Consider the following 17,088-nt stretch of genomic DNA (forward strand, 5'->3'; position numbering starts at 1 on the left):
GGTGTTCCCTGCACACTTTGAAGAACTCTATATTACTAAACTATTATGTCTCCCACTTATAAATAAAACAGAAAGGCAAAGTTTTACAGGTTTGGATCGACATATGAGGGAAAGTAATGACAGATGTTTTATTTTTAGTATTCCTTTAAGATTTTTCTTTGATTTAAAGGAAACACTAGCGAAAGTTTATGAGCTTATTAGTATCATAACAATGGCAGCAACAGGTGTTACCTTCTTTTGGCTGAATACATTAAATACATGAATAAATTTTGTCCTGCTGGCGTGAAAAGATGAAGTGAATTGTGCCACACGTAAGGCTCCAGAGACGCTTAGTGTTTATGAGCCCAGTGCACAAGGGGAAAATCCTAATTTATGTAGAAACTTTGAGGAAATTAAAACTATGCTGCTCATGAATATTTTATCCGCTCCAAATGAAGCAAGTACATCCGGCTTGACAGAAAACAATCCGAAAGACGTTTGTCACACAAATGTTCTCTATAAAGAATGATTGTGTTTCTGTGATTTATTCCTGTCAATAGAGGACAAATCCTCATTAGCATGTCTCTGGATGCTCATACTCACTGCACTCAAAGAGACACAGTTCATCTGTCTATAGACAGATGAAATAGGTGATATTTTTCACAGTCACGTTTAGGGTGGACTGCTCTCTGTAAGGTCTTTTTATTGTTTCTCTTGTCCTGCAGATGATGGGCCGTACTCTAAGGGGAACAAGGACTCAACAGGGCCAGAGAACTCGCTCACATCCAGAAGACAAAGCATCCCAGGTACGCTGACTCTCTTTCTATGCCGTCTGTTTGTGCCCACACAAATCCTCCCAGCTCCGTTCCTTCAGCGTCTTTTGATCTTGGGGATCGTGTCTGTCTTTGCCCATTGGGGATGTTTGAGCTCATCTTGCCACATTGGTTTGGATGGCTGTTTGAGAAGGAGAACGCTGGGGGTTTGAGGGTGTTGTTACAGCTTTATCCAGATGTTTCCTGCGGTTCTCGAGAAGTGTCTGTCTGAGTCATTCTGCTAGCTGGAAGCGCTTGCTGATCCAAGACCTCTTTCCTCTTTATATCAAATTGGATTAGCTGAGTCAACTCAAAGTGTGACTTTGGAAAAGTTTCAAAATGACGTCTTAAAGCAGAACAGACATTCAGAAGGTTATTTTACATATGACTTGTTTTAATTTCATTTACTGCAGCTTATTTGATACATGCATCTTCTTCATCCAAAACTAATGCTATGTGTATGTTTTTAACTTTACATGTGTGTTTTGATATGTGTATGTAGGCCTATATATGCATATATAATGCATTTCATTTATATACTAAATGAGTATAATTTATACTTATTCAAAATTTTGGATAAAGTAAAATCTTATGCTCACCAAAGCTGCATTAATTTCCTCAAAAATACAGTAAAAAAAAGCAGTAATATTGCAAAATATTAAAATAAAATGTTTAAAATAACAGCATTTATTTGAAATATAAATCTTTTGAAACATTATTCACGTCTTAACGTTCACCTTTTTGAACAATTTAATGTATCCTTGCTGAATAAAATATTTAATTTCTTAAAAATAATTATTTACGCTAAACTTGAATTTATTGAAGATGTTATCTGCATATATAGCCATTTTGAAATGAAATTATCCAGAGCATTTATATAAACAAACAAGAGTTGCAGTTTAATATAATATAATATTCTTTCATAGAAAATGTTACTCAAATTTAATTGGCAGATTAAGGCATTTTCAGAACTGATTTTATGGGAATCATTATAATAGTTTGAAAAGACAGAGCTGATTGTGTGTGTTCGGTCCATTACATTTTTACTTGTGGAAAACATTTTAGTTCCAAGCTGTTCACATTTAAACCCACACAGACATTGGCATGATTAGATTAGACTCTCTGAGAGATTTCGTGGCACAGCTGGATTCCAGAAGAAAGTGAAGCATCACAATTTCTGCTGCACTACTGGATGTGTGATAGTTTTCTTTCATGTGCCTCTTGGTTTGGATTTTCTGTTTAAGAATTCAAATAATCACTACATGAATTGAAGATTAGATGCGGTGTAACATTTTAAAACAATCTTCACCTTTCGTAATATTGAGAATTCATTGAATTCCTCTTCTTTATTTAGATGGGAGTAAATGCAGCTCATTTGCATATCCAATATAATATCTGAGACCATCTGACTGATGGAGGATGAGTGTTATTTTAACATGCTGCCGACTTCTGTCTCTTGTGTGTGTGTGTGTGTGTGTGTGTGTGTGTGTATTTGTTGTGTTTCTGGCCTGAAGAACTGCGTGGGGTTACACTGGTTGAGCTGATTAAGAAGGAAGGAAGCACTTTAGGTCTCACCATCTCGGGCGGAACAGACAAGGACGGCAAACCACGCGTCTCCAACCTGCGGCCGGGTGGACTGGCGGCTAGGTGAGGACTGGAGCTGTCATCAATGCAACCTCACAAATTCATAACTCAATAACTGTATTAGCCAATCAGAGAATGTCAAAGTGGTCACCTGACATCTCAGAAAAACACCATGCCAAACAAAATACGTTAGGTTGCAATTTGTCCCTATAATTTAAGAGTGTTAATCCTTGCTAATGTGGCAACATGTACTTGTGTTGCATTTTAAGTGTGAAGTACAACTTATAATTGTTTATTTAACTTAAATTATTTTGACAAACTTATGTTTTTGAGCATTGTTTGCATTAGCTAAAATGCAGGTAGAAGAAAATTGACAGACGTACTTGACCTGAAAGAAAAAAACTGACCTTAGCAGCCAGTTTATGTTAATGCTCGCTGATGTGGCAATATGTACTTGTTGAGTTTAGTTGCAAACTTAACATTAGTGTTTAGCATTAGCATTTTTGAGTTACTGTGGCAGTGATAAGCCTAAATACTTAAGTGGTCGACAGAATTGTAAATTTGGTCAGCTAACTTAGCCAACAAGATTCATACTGTTACATTAGCTTACCATTAGTCACAAGACAATTAGTGAACTATATTTTGCAAGACTTGAGTTTATTTTGGCTATAGCTCTATCCCTTCTAGCCATAACCCTTCAACTATTTAATTAATAGACTTATTCAGCTAGATTTAAACAGTTGTTCTGCCATTACAGTCACTGACTTAGAGAAAACTAGCCATAGAGGCAACTAATTTATGCTAATGCTTACTTATGTAGCATCACACTCTTGTTGAGTTATGTTGCATACTTAATGTTTTGTAAAATTACTAATTTTGTGTTACTGTGGTGGTAACAAACCTTAACGTTCAAGTGGTCGATAGAATTCAATTATTTATATACCTTCAAATATTTATGCTATTAGTAAGTTTTAAGTTAAACATTGCAATAATTTAACTTGCTATAGCTAAAATGCTTAGCAAGATTCATACTGTTCTTCTGCTATTACAGTTGCTGACCTGAAAGAGAAAACTGATCATAGAAACATTTAATTTATGCTAACGGTGTGTGCACACAAAAATAAAAATTAATATTTGCTTCATGTTACTCCCTCTAGATTACATTCGGGATGTTTTTCTTGTCGCAAATAAAAATGTAAAAACAATAAAATCCATTTTCTGATACAACCGGATGTGTCAATAAGCTCTTTGCTGATTGGCTTGCGCGACATTAGTGCAAATTTTCCGCTCAAGTTGAAATTTTTCAGTTTGCTTGGAAGACGAGGTTGAGGAAAATATCATGTGTTTGCGGTGAACTCGTCGCACAATTCACGTCATTTGTGCCACTTGTCGTAAATTTGCACCTATTTGCATCTTTATATTGAATCTTTATGTAATCTACTCACTCAAATAATTAAATTTGCTTTTGGTGTGCACACACCATAATGCCTGTGAATGTACGTATATGTTGCGTTTCGTTACTTAGCATTAGCATTACTGTTTTTGTGTTACTGTGGTAGTAACAAAGCATCAATGCTCAAGTGGTCAATTACCTTAATTTTTTTGTGTTATTAAACAGGATTAACTATTAAACTGTGCTATTAAACAGGATAGCTAGATATAAGATGAGCATAACAACAATTTAACTAGCTTTAGCAAGCAAGATTAAGATCAACAGGAAAGATTCAGCAACACATACTTCTGTTGCATTATGACACATTTTGGAAGGCAACAGTGCGTAAAACATTCATAGGTGCAGTAAGTAATGAGCCTTAGAAATAAAGAAGGGAATCTTATAAATTGTCGTTAAATTTTTTTTTCCTCGTACTCACTTTTGATTAAACTGATTTCTGTGATGTGACAGTTTTCCCATCTTCAGTTGTTTCTTCTTTCCTTGTGGCTGGTATGAGGATGTTATGGAGCGCATCTGGGCTGATGACATATTTTTGTCAGGCATCATTGTGCTAGCTCGTGTACGCCCAGAGGACAAAAGAGAATGAATAGCATTCATTTGTCTAATTAGCATCTAAATGAGCATATTTATACTCCCTGTGGGGTGTTCAACAACAGATAAGAAGTTCTCACTTTGCATTTACGTTCCATTCAAAATGTAATTATGTTTTCTATGTTTTTGACCATTGACGGAAATCTTTTCTGGACCTTCATATGTAATCTTGTTCATTTCCCTACATTAAATGTTGAATGCTAACAAAGCTAATTTCATTAAACATTGGAAACATTGTTTAACAAAAAATAGTGTGCCAGATATTAGCTAAATGGTTTAATTACTCTATCCGTAATTACATGATTGAGTTACATTTCAATGTGTCTCAGGAGCGATCAGCTCAATGTGGGCGACTACATCAAGTCAGTCAATGGCATCAACCTGACCAAGCTGCGTCACGACGAGATCATCAGTCTGCTAAAAAACGTAGGCGAGTGCGTCGTGCTGGAAGTGGAGTATGAACTGCCTTCACCTGGTAGGAAGTTGAGTATTCTGACTTTTGCCTGTCTTGTGGCATGTTCCTGTCAATGTCTGAGCCAGTTTCAGACCTCATGAGTGATTATCATCACAAAAATATCTTTGCGTCAGTAAGTCCACTTCAGTTTGTGTATATAATTATACACAGTAATGGAGAATGCATGGCTGCATGCTGAAAGCTGCTGTTTCATTTTTGGATGTCAAAATACTTTCTCAGATTTCAACAGAGAATCTATAAGTAAGCCAGTCGGTTATTTTGCAAAGTTGTTAAAGTATTACAATTGGTTTGAGTGGCGGACATAGAAACATTAGCTTTACCAATTTACCAACATGTGATCCTTAAAAACCTCATGCATTAGTTTTGATGAATGCAATACCATGATATCAGCGATGGACTGATGTTATGCCCAATGATGTGTTTCACATTCTCATAAGTAATTTGCTGCTTAACTGCTATGTGGTGTGTTTCCTTAAAGCATTGTTAGCTAACTATGGTCGCAATTACAATTGAATTTTATTGGTTACGATGGAATTAACTAGCTAGTCACGTTTGTTTTCCAAAACCATTGTATCTTTATGGCTCATCTATTGTCCACATTTCGTACTAATTAGAAACTATGATTCCTACCACAGGTCAAGAGCTGTTGTTCCAATCACACAGCTTTTCAAATGTTTGTGAATGTCATTTGGAACACCAAATCTTTGAACTATGTTGGACTGTTTGTAATGATGTAACTTGATTTAACACTGATTTGATTAAAATTGTTAATTTTGGAAACGGCGAATTGTTGAACTATGTAGTTAACAACGGCATTTGGGACCATAGTTGGTTAATAATAACAAGAAACTATGCTTCTAAACACAGGTCAAGAGCTAACGATACAAGTTTTGATTTCGAAAAATAGCAATTCGCAGAACTATGTTGGTAATGTCTAAATTTGTGACCGTAGTTAGCTAATACTACAAGAAACTATGCTTCTAACCACAGGTTGAGAGCTGTAGCTCCAACCACAAAGCTTTGCGATGCTGTTTGCGGATGTCCTTTGGAGCTATGATTTTGGGAAACAGCAAATCATAGAGCTATGTTGGTAATGACCAAATATGCAATCGTTTTTAGCCAATACCAACAACACAACTTTACAATGCTGTTTACGAATGTTCGTTGGAACTATGGTTTCTGAAACAGTAAATCATAGAAATATGTTGGAAATTACAGAATTTGCAAATGTAGTTTGCTATGACAAACAGAGCTGTAACTCCAACCACACAGCTTTGCGACGCTGTTTGCGAGTGTTCATCGAACTATGGTTTTTGTAACACAGAATAATTTAGTATGGTCGTAGTGTTGTGATCATAGTTAGCTAAAACTAACATGAAAATATGCTTCTAACTAGTAGTTCCAACCACACGGCTTTGCTATGCTATTTGTGAATGTTTGTTGGAACTATGATTTTGGGAAATAGCAAATCATTAACTATATGAATAATAAACAAACGTGACCATAGTTGGCTAACAGTGCTTTTGGAAAATTCACCCCAGGCTGATTCATTGGCAGATGTTTGGTCAGTTGGAGATTGTTGTCAGTTTACTGGCTGGTAATCTTCAAAGCTTGTATGAAATCATACAAAATTGTAAACCTTGTAAACGAATAATAAGCATTTTTTTGTTTGTTTGTTTTTGAATACATTTTTCAAAATATGTCGAATATTTTCCAACCATTTCTAAATATCAACCTCTAATTAATATATCAAGACAGAAATGTGCACATCCACACTCTCTGATTATAATGGATCGAGGTGATTGTCTCTCATTGGCTCAGTTTGGCATGTGTTATGATATATTGCTATCGTTAGCCAGTCTATCTTGTGCATGGCAGATAAATTGTCTGGTTTATAAGCTCAGTGTTTCTGGCTGACCTTCTGCTGAATGTCAGTTTTCATCTGGGTTTATTTATCTGATTGTCCACTAGAACTGGCCTTTCGCCCAGTAAAAGTTGCTGATTTAGACATGCTATTACTTCTCTCCTGTCTCTGTTGTCCCTCTTAGCGCCAGACAGTACCTCAGGTGTTATTTCCAAGACAATCGAGATCTGTTTGCAGAAAGAGGTCAACAGTTTCGGCTTTGTTATGCGAGGTGAGTTTGTGCTTGTTGCCATTCATTTTATTTTATTAATTTATTTTATTCGTTTTTTCAATATTCCTAAAATCAAATGGTTGCACATTTAACTACAGACTACAGCATTTTAAATATGTGTTATAATACAGGTGGATCCCATGAGGACTGGCACAGATCTCGTCCTTTGGTGGTCACACACGTCCGACCAGGTGGTCCTGCTGATAGGTAAACTATACCTCAAAATGAAACTTTTCTGCGTAAACTTTTTTTTTTTTTTGTCACTGATTCCATTTTATACAGTGACTCGATAAAGTGAGTAGTATTCGGCAGGTTGTGTGATCTCAAAATGGCCACCATCATGAGGGGCTACCCACCTAATGTAGAATAACGTAGCTTTTAAAACTTATTAGCCAGATAACTTGTACTGGATATGTCATCTTAGCTGGCTAATTGATTAGCATGCCAACTGCAGGGAATGGAGGGCATAATGTTAACTTAGCAGGCTAATTGATTAGCATGCTTACCAAAAACATAACTTCATATTGTTGGTGTTAAACCTTTTAGCTAAACTGCTTTTTAGCAAACAATGTGTATGAGGAACACAGTTCTTGTTGCAGTCATCTTCCATGTTTGGAGCATCAAGAACACACTATTTGCATTTTATCCAAATCCAGAAAGTAGGCCAGAGATTTCCCTCTCAGCTTAGATGGCTAGCTATTATTCTTAGTTTTAGGATGTTCCATGCCTCTCTTACCAACCACTTTTCCCTACTTGCAGTATCTCACAGAAGTGAGTACACCCCTCAAATTTTTGTAAATATTTTATTATATCTTTTCATGTGACAACACTGAAGAAATTACACTTTGCTACAATATAAAGTAGTGAGTGTACAGCTTGTATAACAGTGTAAATTTGCTGTCCCCTCAAAATAACTCAACACACAGCCATTAATGTCTAAATCGCTGGCCACAAAAGTGAGTAAACCCCTAAGAGAAAATGTCCAAATTGGGCGCAATTAGCCATTTTCTCTCCCCGGTGTCATGTGACTAGTTAGTGTTACAAGGTCTCAGATGTGAATGGGGAGCAGGTGTGTTAATTTTGGTATTATCGCTCTCACTCTCTCATACTGGTCACTGGAAGATCAACATGGCACCTCATGGCAAAGAACTCTCTGAGGATCTGCTCTACATAAAGATTGCGTAGGCTATAAGAAGATTGCCAAGACTCTGAAACTGAGCTGCAGCATGGTGGACAAGACCATACAGCGGTTTAACAGAACAGGTTCCACTCAGAACAGGCCTCTCCATGGTCGACCAAAGAAGTTGAGTGCACGTGCTCAGCATCATATCCAGAGGTTGTGTTTGGGAAACAGACGTATGAGTGCTGCCAGCATTGCTGCAGAGGTTGAAGGGGTAGGGGTCAGCCTGTCAGTGCTCAAACCATACGCCACACACTGCATCAAATTGGTCTGCATGGCTGTCGTCCCAGAAGGAAGCCTCTTCTAAAGATGATGCACAAGAAAGCCCGCAAACAGTTTGCTGAAGACAAGTAGACTAAGGTCATGGATTACTGGAACCATGTCCTGTGGTCTGATGAGACTTATTTGGTTCAGATGGTGTCTAGCATGTGTGGCGGCAACCAGGTGAGGAGTACAAAGACAAGTGTGTCTTGCTTACAGTCAAGCATGGTGGTGGGAGTGTCATGGTCTGGGGCTGCATGAGTGCTGCCAGCACTGGGAAGCTACAGTTCATTGAGGAAACCATGAATGCCAACATGTACTGTGACATACTGAAGCAGAGACTGGGCCGCAGGGCAGTATTCCAACATGATAACGACCCCAAACACACCTCCAAGACGACCACTGTCTTGCTAAAGAAGCATCTGTGGGGCATCCTCAAACGGAAGGTGGAGGAGCACAAGGTCTCTTACATCCACCAGCTCCGTGATGTCGTCATGGAGGAGTGGAAGAGGACTCCAGTGGCAACCTGTGAAGCTCTGGTGAACTCCATGCCCAAGAGGGTTAAGGCACACAAAATATTGACACTTTGGGCCCAATTTGGACATTTTCACATGTGTTGAGTTATTTTGAGGGGACAGCAAATTTACACTGTTATACAAGCTATACACTCACTACTATACATTGTAGCAAAGTGTCATTTCTTCAGTCTTGTCACATGAGAAGATATAATAAAATATTTACAAAAATGTGAGGGTTGTACTCACTTCTGTGAGATACTGTATATCAACATCACACAACCTGCCAAAATAGAAAAATAAATAAACATATGTGTCTGGAGAGAGAACATCTTCAATAAAACCCCTTTGATGTTAGAGACAAAGGCTGCCTTGGTTGATTGGTGGCAATTGTATACATTGTCTTTCCTGAAGGCCCCTGTCACAAATTCAGCCTCTGTGGCTCCCTCCGATTACCACCAGAGGGAACTATCGCCAGAGTACTAACTGTTCCGTTCGGACTTCATTTCCCATATACCCCGTGCCTGAGACTGAGCACAGGTGTTTCTCATTGCCCAATCTATTTAAGCTGTGCTGCCCTTGCTCTCCTTGCGAAGTCTTGTTTTGCCATGCAGACATTTATGAGCGTTCTTCCCATGCTTGATTTCCTGTTGATAACCTGGACTGTTTACCCGTTTATGATTTTCTGCTGCCTGCCTATTCTGACCCTGCCTGCCTCATTGAGTGATTCTACTGTTTGTCTGCCGCCTGCCTCGACCCTCATTACGAACTCTGTTTATGAATCTGCCTTGCCTTCGTTGTGTCTAATGCCTGTGATTGATCTATGCCCGTCTGACTTGTTTTGTGGATCAATAAAGCTGCACATGGATCCTGACGACACTGACTCATCATTACAGCCCCTAGACATTTCATGAAGAAATTATAGTGCTCTCAAACAGGTCCTCTTACATGTAGCATGAATCATTAGTGTGGGATATCAAGAGTATTTTAAAGAAGCAGAATATTAAGATATCAACCATTTTGCCTTAAAAAATACCAAAAATTCATCCAGTATGATGGATTAAGTGAGATTGTTGTTTAATGTTGTGGACTAAATTCACAAAAGTATTTTGAAAGCTTAAATATAACAATTCAAAATTAGTTACAAACTTACTCTATAAGAAGGTAAAACTTAAAAAAAAAGAGTTTGATTTGTTAAAATTAGTGAACTGCTTAGTTAACATGAGCTACCAATGTACAGTACTATCAAAATACTTCTAAAATGTCTATTAATGTTGATTTCAACATTTGCTAAAACATTTCATTTAAAAAGCTGTACTTTTAACATAAGTTAGTGCAATGTGAACTAGCTTTAACATTTTTACTTACATTAACAAAGGATAATAAATACTGTAAAAATGTATTGCTCATTGTTAGTTCATGTTTGTTAAAGGATTATCTAATGCTAAAAAAAGAGACTTTATTGTAAAATGTTGCTGAAATGGTAGAGTCAATTGTATTGAAAATATATCTGTTATTCTTGTCATGAAAAATGTGGTTTTCCAATTCATACGCGATTTATAGATGTGATTTATATGTCACATTTATATAGAACATTTTGAAAAAATAAAAGGTCGGTAAGATTTTTTACAAATGTTTTCGAAAGAAGTTACAATTTTTGAAATGTAAAGAAATGTAAATATTTTAAAATGTAATTTATTCCTGTGATGGAAAAGCTAAATTTTAGGAATGGTTATTAAAGAAACATTTCTTATTATCACAGTAGAAAACACCTGTTGTGTTTAATATTTTTCTGGAAACTGAAATACTTTTCAGGATTCTTTGATGAATAGAAAATTCAGTCTTTTCTGTCACTTTTGATCAATTTAATGAATAATTTCTGAATAAAAGTATTAATTTAAATCTTACTGACCCCAAACTATTGAACGATAGTGTATGCTATACATTTCATTGATAATAAAATGGGACTGTTCTTGTGTGTTCTTGTGCAGGGAAGGTACTCTAAAAGCAGGCGATCGGATCTTAAGTGTGGATGGTGTGGTTTTACACAGTGCCACTCTGAGCGATGCTCTTACAGTGCTGACTCAGTGTGGCCAGGAGGCTCTGTTCCAGATCGAGTACGACGTCTCCATCATGGGTGAGTTACTTCAGTTGCACTTGTTTTATATGTTGACAGAATGAAAATTCCACATGTACCAGTGGATTAACATGCCACTTGTTATGTATGTTGCACTTTGAAAGGAAATGATTAACCCTCATAATGCCTTCAAAATCTGTATACAGTTTTCACATTCTGGGTCTGTTGGTATCTGAAGAATCATTATTTTATAAAAACAGTCCTTTATTTTTTCAACTAAAATCATATTGTATCAGATCAATAACTTCAAATTAATGAGTGAAAGTGAAAAAAAAATCTGTTTTGACGGTTACATCTTATTACATTGTTACTAACATGTTATTACCATGCTATTACTGCATGTACCCTTTTTTATTAAATACAAAATGAGAAATTATTTAACTACACATGAAGCACACACACACACAAAAACAGCAAAATACAAATATGTTTTCAGTGTTGATGAGAAATTTTATTTAAATATATAATTGTATATTTTAAAAGAACATATGCTCTGATAATTACCCATATTAATTATATTAGAATAAATGGAATTAAATTCCTTTTGAATTTATAACTCATAATTGATTGAAAACAGTCCAAATTTGTTAAACCTACACACACACATTATTATTTTAAGCAGAAATAGTTCTCTGAAAAGTTTTCAGACAAAATAATTTTACTTGACTTGCATAAGCTTTTACTGGCAGTTAAAAAAAATGTGATACATTTTTCATGCTGCAATAGTTTGTCAATAAGCCTTTATATTCATGTTAATCCACAAGGCTAAATATATTTTATAAAGTTTTTTGACATTGCTGTAACTCCATAGATAATTTTACAAAAAGTATTTTTGACATACCCGGGTACTACCCAAGTAAAATATTGTAAAAAGTCTGAAAACAAATAAAATAAGTGAGTGTATTTTGAGGGTCTTTTACAAAGCATTTACAAAGTTTTGGTTTCCTATCTGAAAACTTTTTTTTTTTTTAGAAATGTTTTAGTGTATCCTTTCTGGGTCAAAATGGACCCGAATATATAATAACGGGTAATCAAATTTCTTTAGCATTTATAGAGTGCTTGTCCGCTTGTAGAAATTCCCCAGAAACACAGCGCTTTTCTCCAGAGTTATCTGGTCTGTTTAGCTAAACATCTTTTTATGCATCTTTACTGTTATGTCTGGATGAACAACAGGTTGTTGACCTTCAAGAGCAGAGAAACAACTCTCACGCCTTTACCAATGCTGTTAAGCTAATTTATGCTATCCACCATTAGCATAACGCCCACTGTTGTTCTCCTTGTAGAGTTAACAAGGTCGTATCCTAGAAAATAGAGGTTTGAAATAAACTTTTGACGCTCAAAACTTCAAAAAAGACTCTTTATTGAATGTAAGCTGCAGAAATTATCCGTTTAGAAATCACAGCGTAACAATGCTGTCCTTATCACCTGCCCTCAGATTCGGTGACAAACGCTTCAGGTCCTCTGCTGGTGGAGATTGCCAAGGCGCCTGGAGCCAGTCTGGGAATCACTCTGACCACTGCCATGCACAGGAACAAACAGGCCATCGTCATCGACAAGATCAAGCCCGCCAGTGTGGTGGACAGGTACACACTCAATGAGCCTATTTCATTAAACACAACAGCACAACAGACTACCATGTAAATTGTGAAACAACAGTGTTCTTACACAAACTGCTTGGAAAAACAACCAAAATTGCATGTTCATGAAAAACATTTAAAAATCATCAAGCTGTTTCATAGGACTTCTGCAAAAACAAATGTTTTGTCACTGATGCCATTTTGAAAGATACCTTTGTCATCTACAATAATGGAAATGTTACACTGTTAAAATATTTGACTTAATTTAGTTTCTTAAATTGTAAAGCAAAACTTATGTAAATGGTTTTACTACTTACTAAAATTTTAGTAAAACCATGGTTTGTGAAACCATTTTAACTTTTTTATATAATTTGAACTATTTTGGCATAAATAAATACATTTATTTTCACATAAATTGTTTGTAAAACCATTACCAAACCATATCTAAATTGTTCACAAATCTAAAATTGTTACCGTTTGTGTGGTTGTGGATAAATGAAGAGCGCTCGACAAAGGGATAAAGAAACAGGACTCTTTTTAATCGGCTTCAACTCACTTTCACCATTAAACAACAATCTGAGACCAAGACTTGGGGAGAACGTCTCGGTTACGTACGTAACCCTCGTTCCCTGATGGAGGGAACGGAGACGTTATGTCGTGACGACATAGGGGATTTACTTGGAAGCCCCAATCATCTCTGACTTAAGAGAAAACGCCAATGAAATTGGCTAGTGGATTTTGCATACCTGAGCCACTCCCCGTGCATACGGGTATAAAAGGGCGACAGGTGCATCCACTCATCCGGTTTTACCCGCTGAGGAGCCGAGAACGTGTCCCTGGCAACCAGCGATGGTTCAAGATTGTGGCATGGGGACATAACGTCTCCGTTCCCTCCATCAGGGAACGAGGGTTACGTACGTAACCGAGACGTTCCCTATCTGTCGGTCACTACGAGTTATGTCGTGACGACATAGGGGTCATATGGAAAGCGCCACAACCTGAACCCCGTCACGACCTTGTGCATGCAAATGTTGACAAGCTAGTGCGTGACAGACAAATGCCATGCGAAGGTCGCAACCTTCCCATCGCCCCAGCGCAAATTCGCTAACCTTGGTGCCCGCAGGGACCACTGAGTACATTGCTGCTGGAGATAGCCAAGCCGCTGTTCCTTTCCCCAAGAAATCGGAAGGGATTTCGACCTTCTATGAAAGACTGCTTCAAGTCTTTCCTATTTGTTGTTACAGCTTGGCGGTAACGACGGGGAAGCGAGCCTTCCGGAGAAGGGCGCTACGGAGGCCACATCCTGCCCGAAGGGAGGTAACATGTGGAGACACTGATATGGACTGACCCAGGCCTGGGGCAGTACTACATACGACTGGACCCTGGGGCAGATCCTACCTAGGAGTAGGGAGGAGGGCTGCCAGCAGGGCCTGACAGAGCTCTGCCAAAGGGAAGACACGGGTTTACCGTGAGGGAAACCGTACCGTGGATGAATACACGTGTGGGATTACCCGAAGGGAATCAGGCCATACGGACACCTAGCCGAGTACAGGGGCTGACCGGAGACCCGGGCGAGCTAGCACCAGTACTGGGCCTGGCGTCAGACTGCTCCGCCCAGTCTGACTGCCGGGGGTGCTGGAGGTCTCCACCAGGGTTCGCCGTCCGGGGAACTGAACTGGAGGAGGAAAACAGGCGCTCGTATCCCCGGGTGAGGGGGAATGGCGCAGCAAGCGTGACACCGGCCAACTCTTCCCGCCACTTACCTGTTACCCAACACACGGGAAGAGACTGGCTCCACGCGGAGACTGTAAAATCTCGCGAAGGTGTTCGGTGTCGCCCAGCCCGCAGCTCTACAGCTGTCTGCCAAAGAGGCGCCGTGCGACCACGCATAGGAGGAGGCAACACTCCATGTGGAGTGAGCCCTCACCCCAAGGGGGCACGGCTCGCCTTGGGATTGGTACGCCAAGGCGATGGCCTCCACTATCCAGTGGGCCAACCTCTGCTTGGAGACAGCCTTCCCTTTCTGCTGACCTCCGTGGCAGACAAAGAGCTGCTCAGAGCTTCTGAAGCTCCGGGTGCGGTCCACGTATATGCGCAATGCTCTTACGGGACACAGCAACGCCAAGACTGGATCTGCCTCCTCCGAAGGCAGTGCTTGCAGGTTCACCACCTGATCACGGAAGGGCGTGGTGGGAACCTTGGGCACGTATCCCGGCCGGGGTCTCAGGACAACGTGAGAGTAGTCCGGCCCGAACACAAGGCACTCTTCGCTCACCGAAAATGCTTGGAGGTCCCCGACCCTCTTGATGGAAGTGAGCGCGGTCAGGAGCGCTGTCTTAGCCGACAGGAATTTCAGCTCGACTGAGTCCAGCGGCTCAAAGGGACCCCTCTGAAGTCCCGCCAGGACGATAGAGAGGTCCCAGGAGGGCATCAGGGGTGGCCTAGGCGGATTCAACCTCCTGGCACCCCTCAGGAACCTCACGATGAGATCATGCTTTCCCACGGACCGGCCGTCCACTGCATCGTGATGGGCCGCGATAGCAGCCACATACACCTTCAAGGTGGAGGGTGACAGCCTACGCTCCAACCTTTCTTGCAGGAAAGAAAGCACTACTCCAATCGTGCATCTTCGGGGGTCTTCCCGGCGAGAAGAACACCAGTTCGCGAACAGACTCCACTTCAGAGCATAGGCTTGCCTTGTTGAAGGAGCTCTAGCCTGAGTGATGGTGTCTACCACGGCCTGTGGTAGACCACTTAAGTCTGCCGCGTCCCGTCCAGGAGCCACACCTGGAGGTTCCACAGATCTGGACGCGGGTGCCATATGGTGCCGAGCCCCTGAGAAAGGAGTTCCTTCCTCAGAGGGATACGCCAGGGAGGGGCTGTCGCGAGGAGAATGAGTTCCGGAAACCAGGTCCGGGTGGGCCAATACGGCGCGACCAGCAGGACCTGCTCCTCGTCCTCCCTGACCTTGCACAGTGTCTGTGCGAGTAGGCTCACTGGGGGAAATGCATACTTGCGTAAAGCCCGAGGCCAGCTGTGTGCCAGTGCGTCCGTGCCGCGGGGCCCCTCGGTCAGGGAGAATATAGCTGGCAGTGGGAGGACTCGCGGGAAGCAAACAGGTCTACCTGAGCTTCCCCGAATCGACTCCAGATCAGCCGGATCGTCTCGGGATGGAGTCGCCACTCTCCGAGAAAGTGAGCTGTCGTGAGAGCGCATCGGCCGCACGATTGAGCTCCCCCGGAATGTGGACAGCGCGCAGCGACCTGAGCTGCGTGTGACTCCAGAGGAGGAGATGGCGGGCGAGCTGTGACATGCGGCGTGATCGTACACCTCCCGGCCGGTTGATGTACGACACAGCCGCAGTGTTGTCCATGCGGACCAACACATGCTTGCCCAGCAGCAGTGGCCGAAACTGCCGCAAGGCCAGATGCACTGCCAACAGCTCCAGGCAGTTGATATGCCAAAGCAGTCGAGGCCCTGTCCAGAGCCCCGAGGCTGCCTGCCCGTTGCATGTAGCGCCCTAGCCCGTACTGGAGGCATCTGTTGTGACAACAACATGCCAGGACACTTGTTCTAAGGGCACCCCGGCCCGTAGAAAAGCACGGTCCGTCCAGGGGCTGAAGGAGCGGCAACACTCGCGCGTGATACTCACCCGAAGTGAACCGCGGCGCCATGCCCACCTCAGGACTCGGGAGTGCAACCAGTGCTGAAGTGGTCTCATATGAAGCAATCCGAGCGGCGTGACCGCAGCTGCGGATGCCATATGCCCCAGGAGCCTCTGAAACTGTTTCAGTGGCACCACAGTCCTGCCTCTGAAGGAACTCAGGCAGTTCAGCACTGATTGGGCGCGCTCGTCCATGAGGCGCGCCGTCCTACTCACCGAGTCTAACTCCACACCGAGAAAAGAGATTCTCTGCCCAGGGGAGAGCTTGCTCCTTTCCCAGTTGACCCGAAGCCCCAACTGGCTGAGGTGCCGTAACACCAGCTCCCTGTGATCGCACAACTGCTCTCGGGACTGGGCCAGAATGAGCCAGTCGTCGAGGTAGTTGAGGACCCTGACGCCCACTTCCCGTAGCGGGGCAAGGGCGCCTTCAACGCCCTTCGTGAAGACACGGGGAGACAGGGAGAGCCCGAAGGGGAGGACCTTGTACTGCCATGCCCGACCTTCGGACGCAAACCGTAGGAACGGTCTGTGTCGCGGAAGGATCGAAACATGAAAGTAAGCATCCTTCAGGTCAATCGCTGCAAACCAATCCTGGGGATTGCACCCCAGGATTGGTCGAAGACCACCGCCTTTCTTGGGTACGATGAAGTAAGGGCTGTAAACCCCTGCCTCATCTCGGCTGGAGGGACCGGCTCGATTGCATCCTTTGCCAGGAGGACAGCAAT

At 41.3% G+C, this 17,088-nt stretch overlaps 1 protein-coding gene across 1 annotated transcript in view; it reads left to right on the top strand.

The window, feature by feature from the left end:
- The window catches only part of LOC306867623 (glutamate receptor-interacting protein 2-like), a gene marked incomplete at both ends in the record, with an annotated part of 143,733 nt that overhangs the window by 78,532 nt on the left and 48,113 nt on the right, over positions 1–17,088 (top strand). The window contains 7 exons of the mRNA XM_079413391.1: positions 705–785; positions 2,306–2,438; positions 4,749–4,894; positions 6,943–7,029; positions 7,161–7,236; positions 10,977–11,122; positions 12,558–12,705. Of these exons, the coding sequence (XP_079269517.1) occupies positions 705–785; positions 2,306–2,438; positions 4,749–4,894; positions 6,943–7,029; positions 7,161–7,236; positions 10,977–11,122; positions 12,558–12,705 (817 nt within the window). The remainder of the gene's footprint in view (positions 1–704; positions 786–2,305; positions 2,439–4,748; positions 4,895–6,942; positions 7,030–7,160; positions 7,237–10,976; positions 11,123–12,557; positions 12,706–17,088) is intronic.

This window comes from Barbus barbus (genome assembly GCF_936440315.1).
Source record: "Barbus barbus genome assembly, chromosome: 49".
NCBI classification, from domain to species: Eukaryota; Metazoa; Chordata; class Actinopteri; order Cypriniformes; family Cyprinidae; genus Barbus; species Barbus barbus.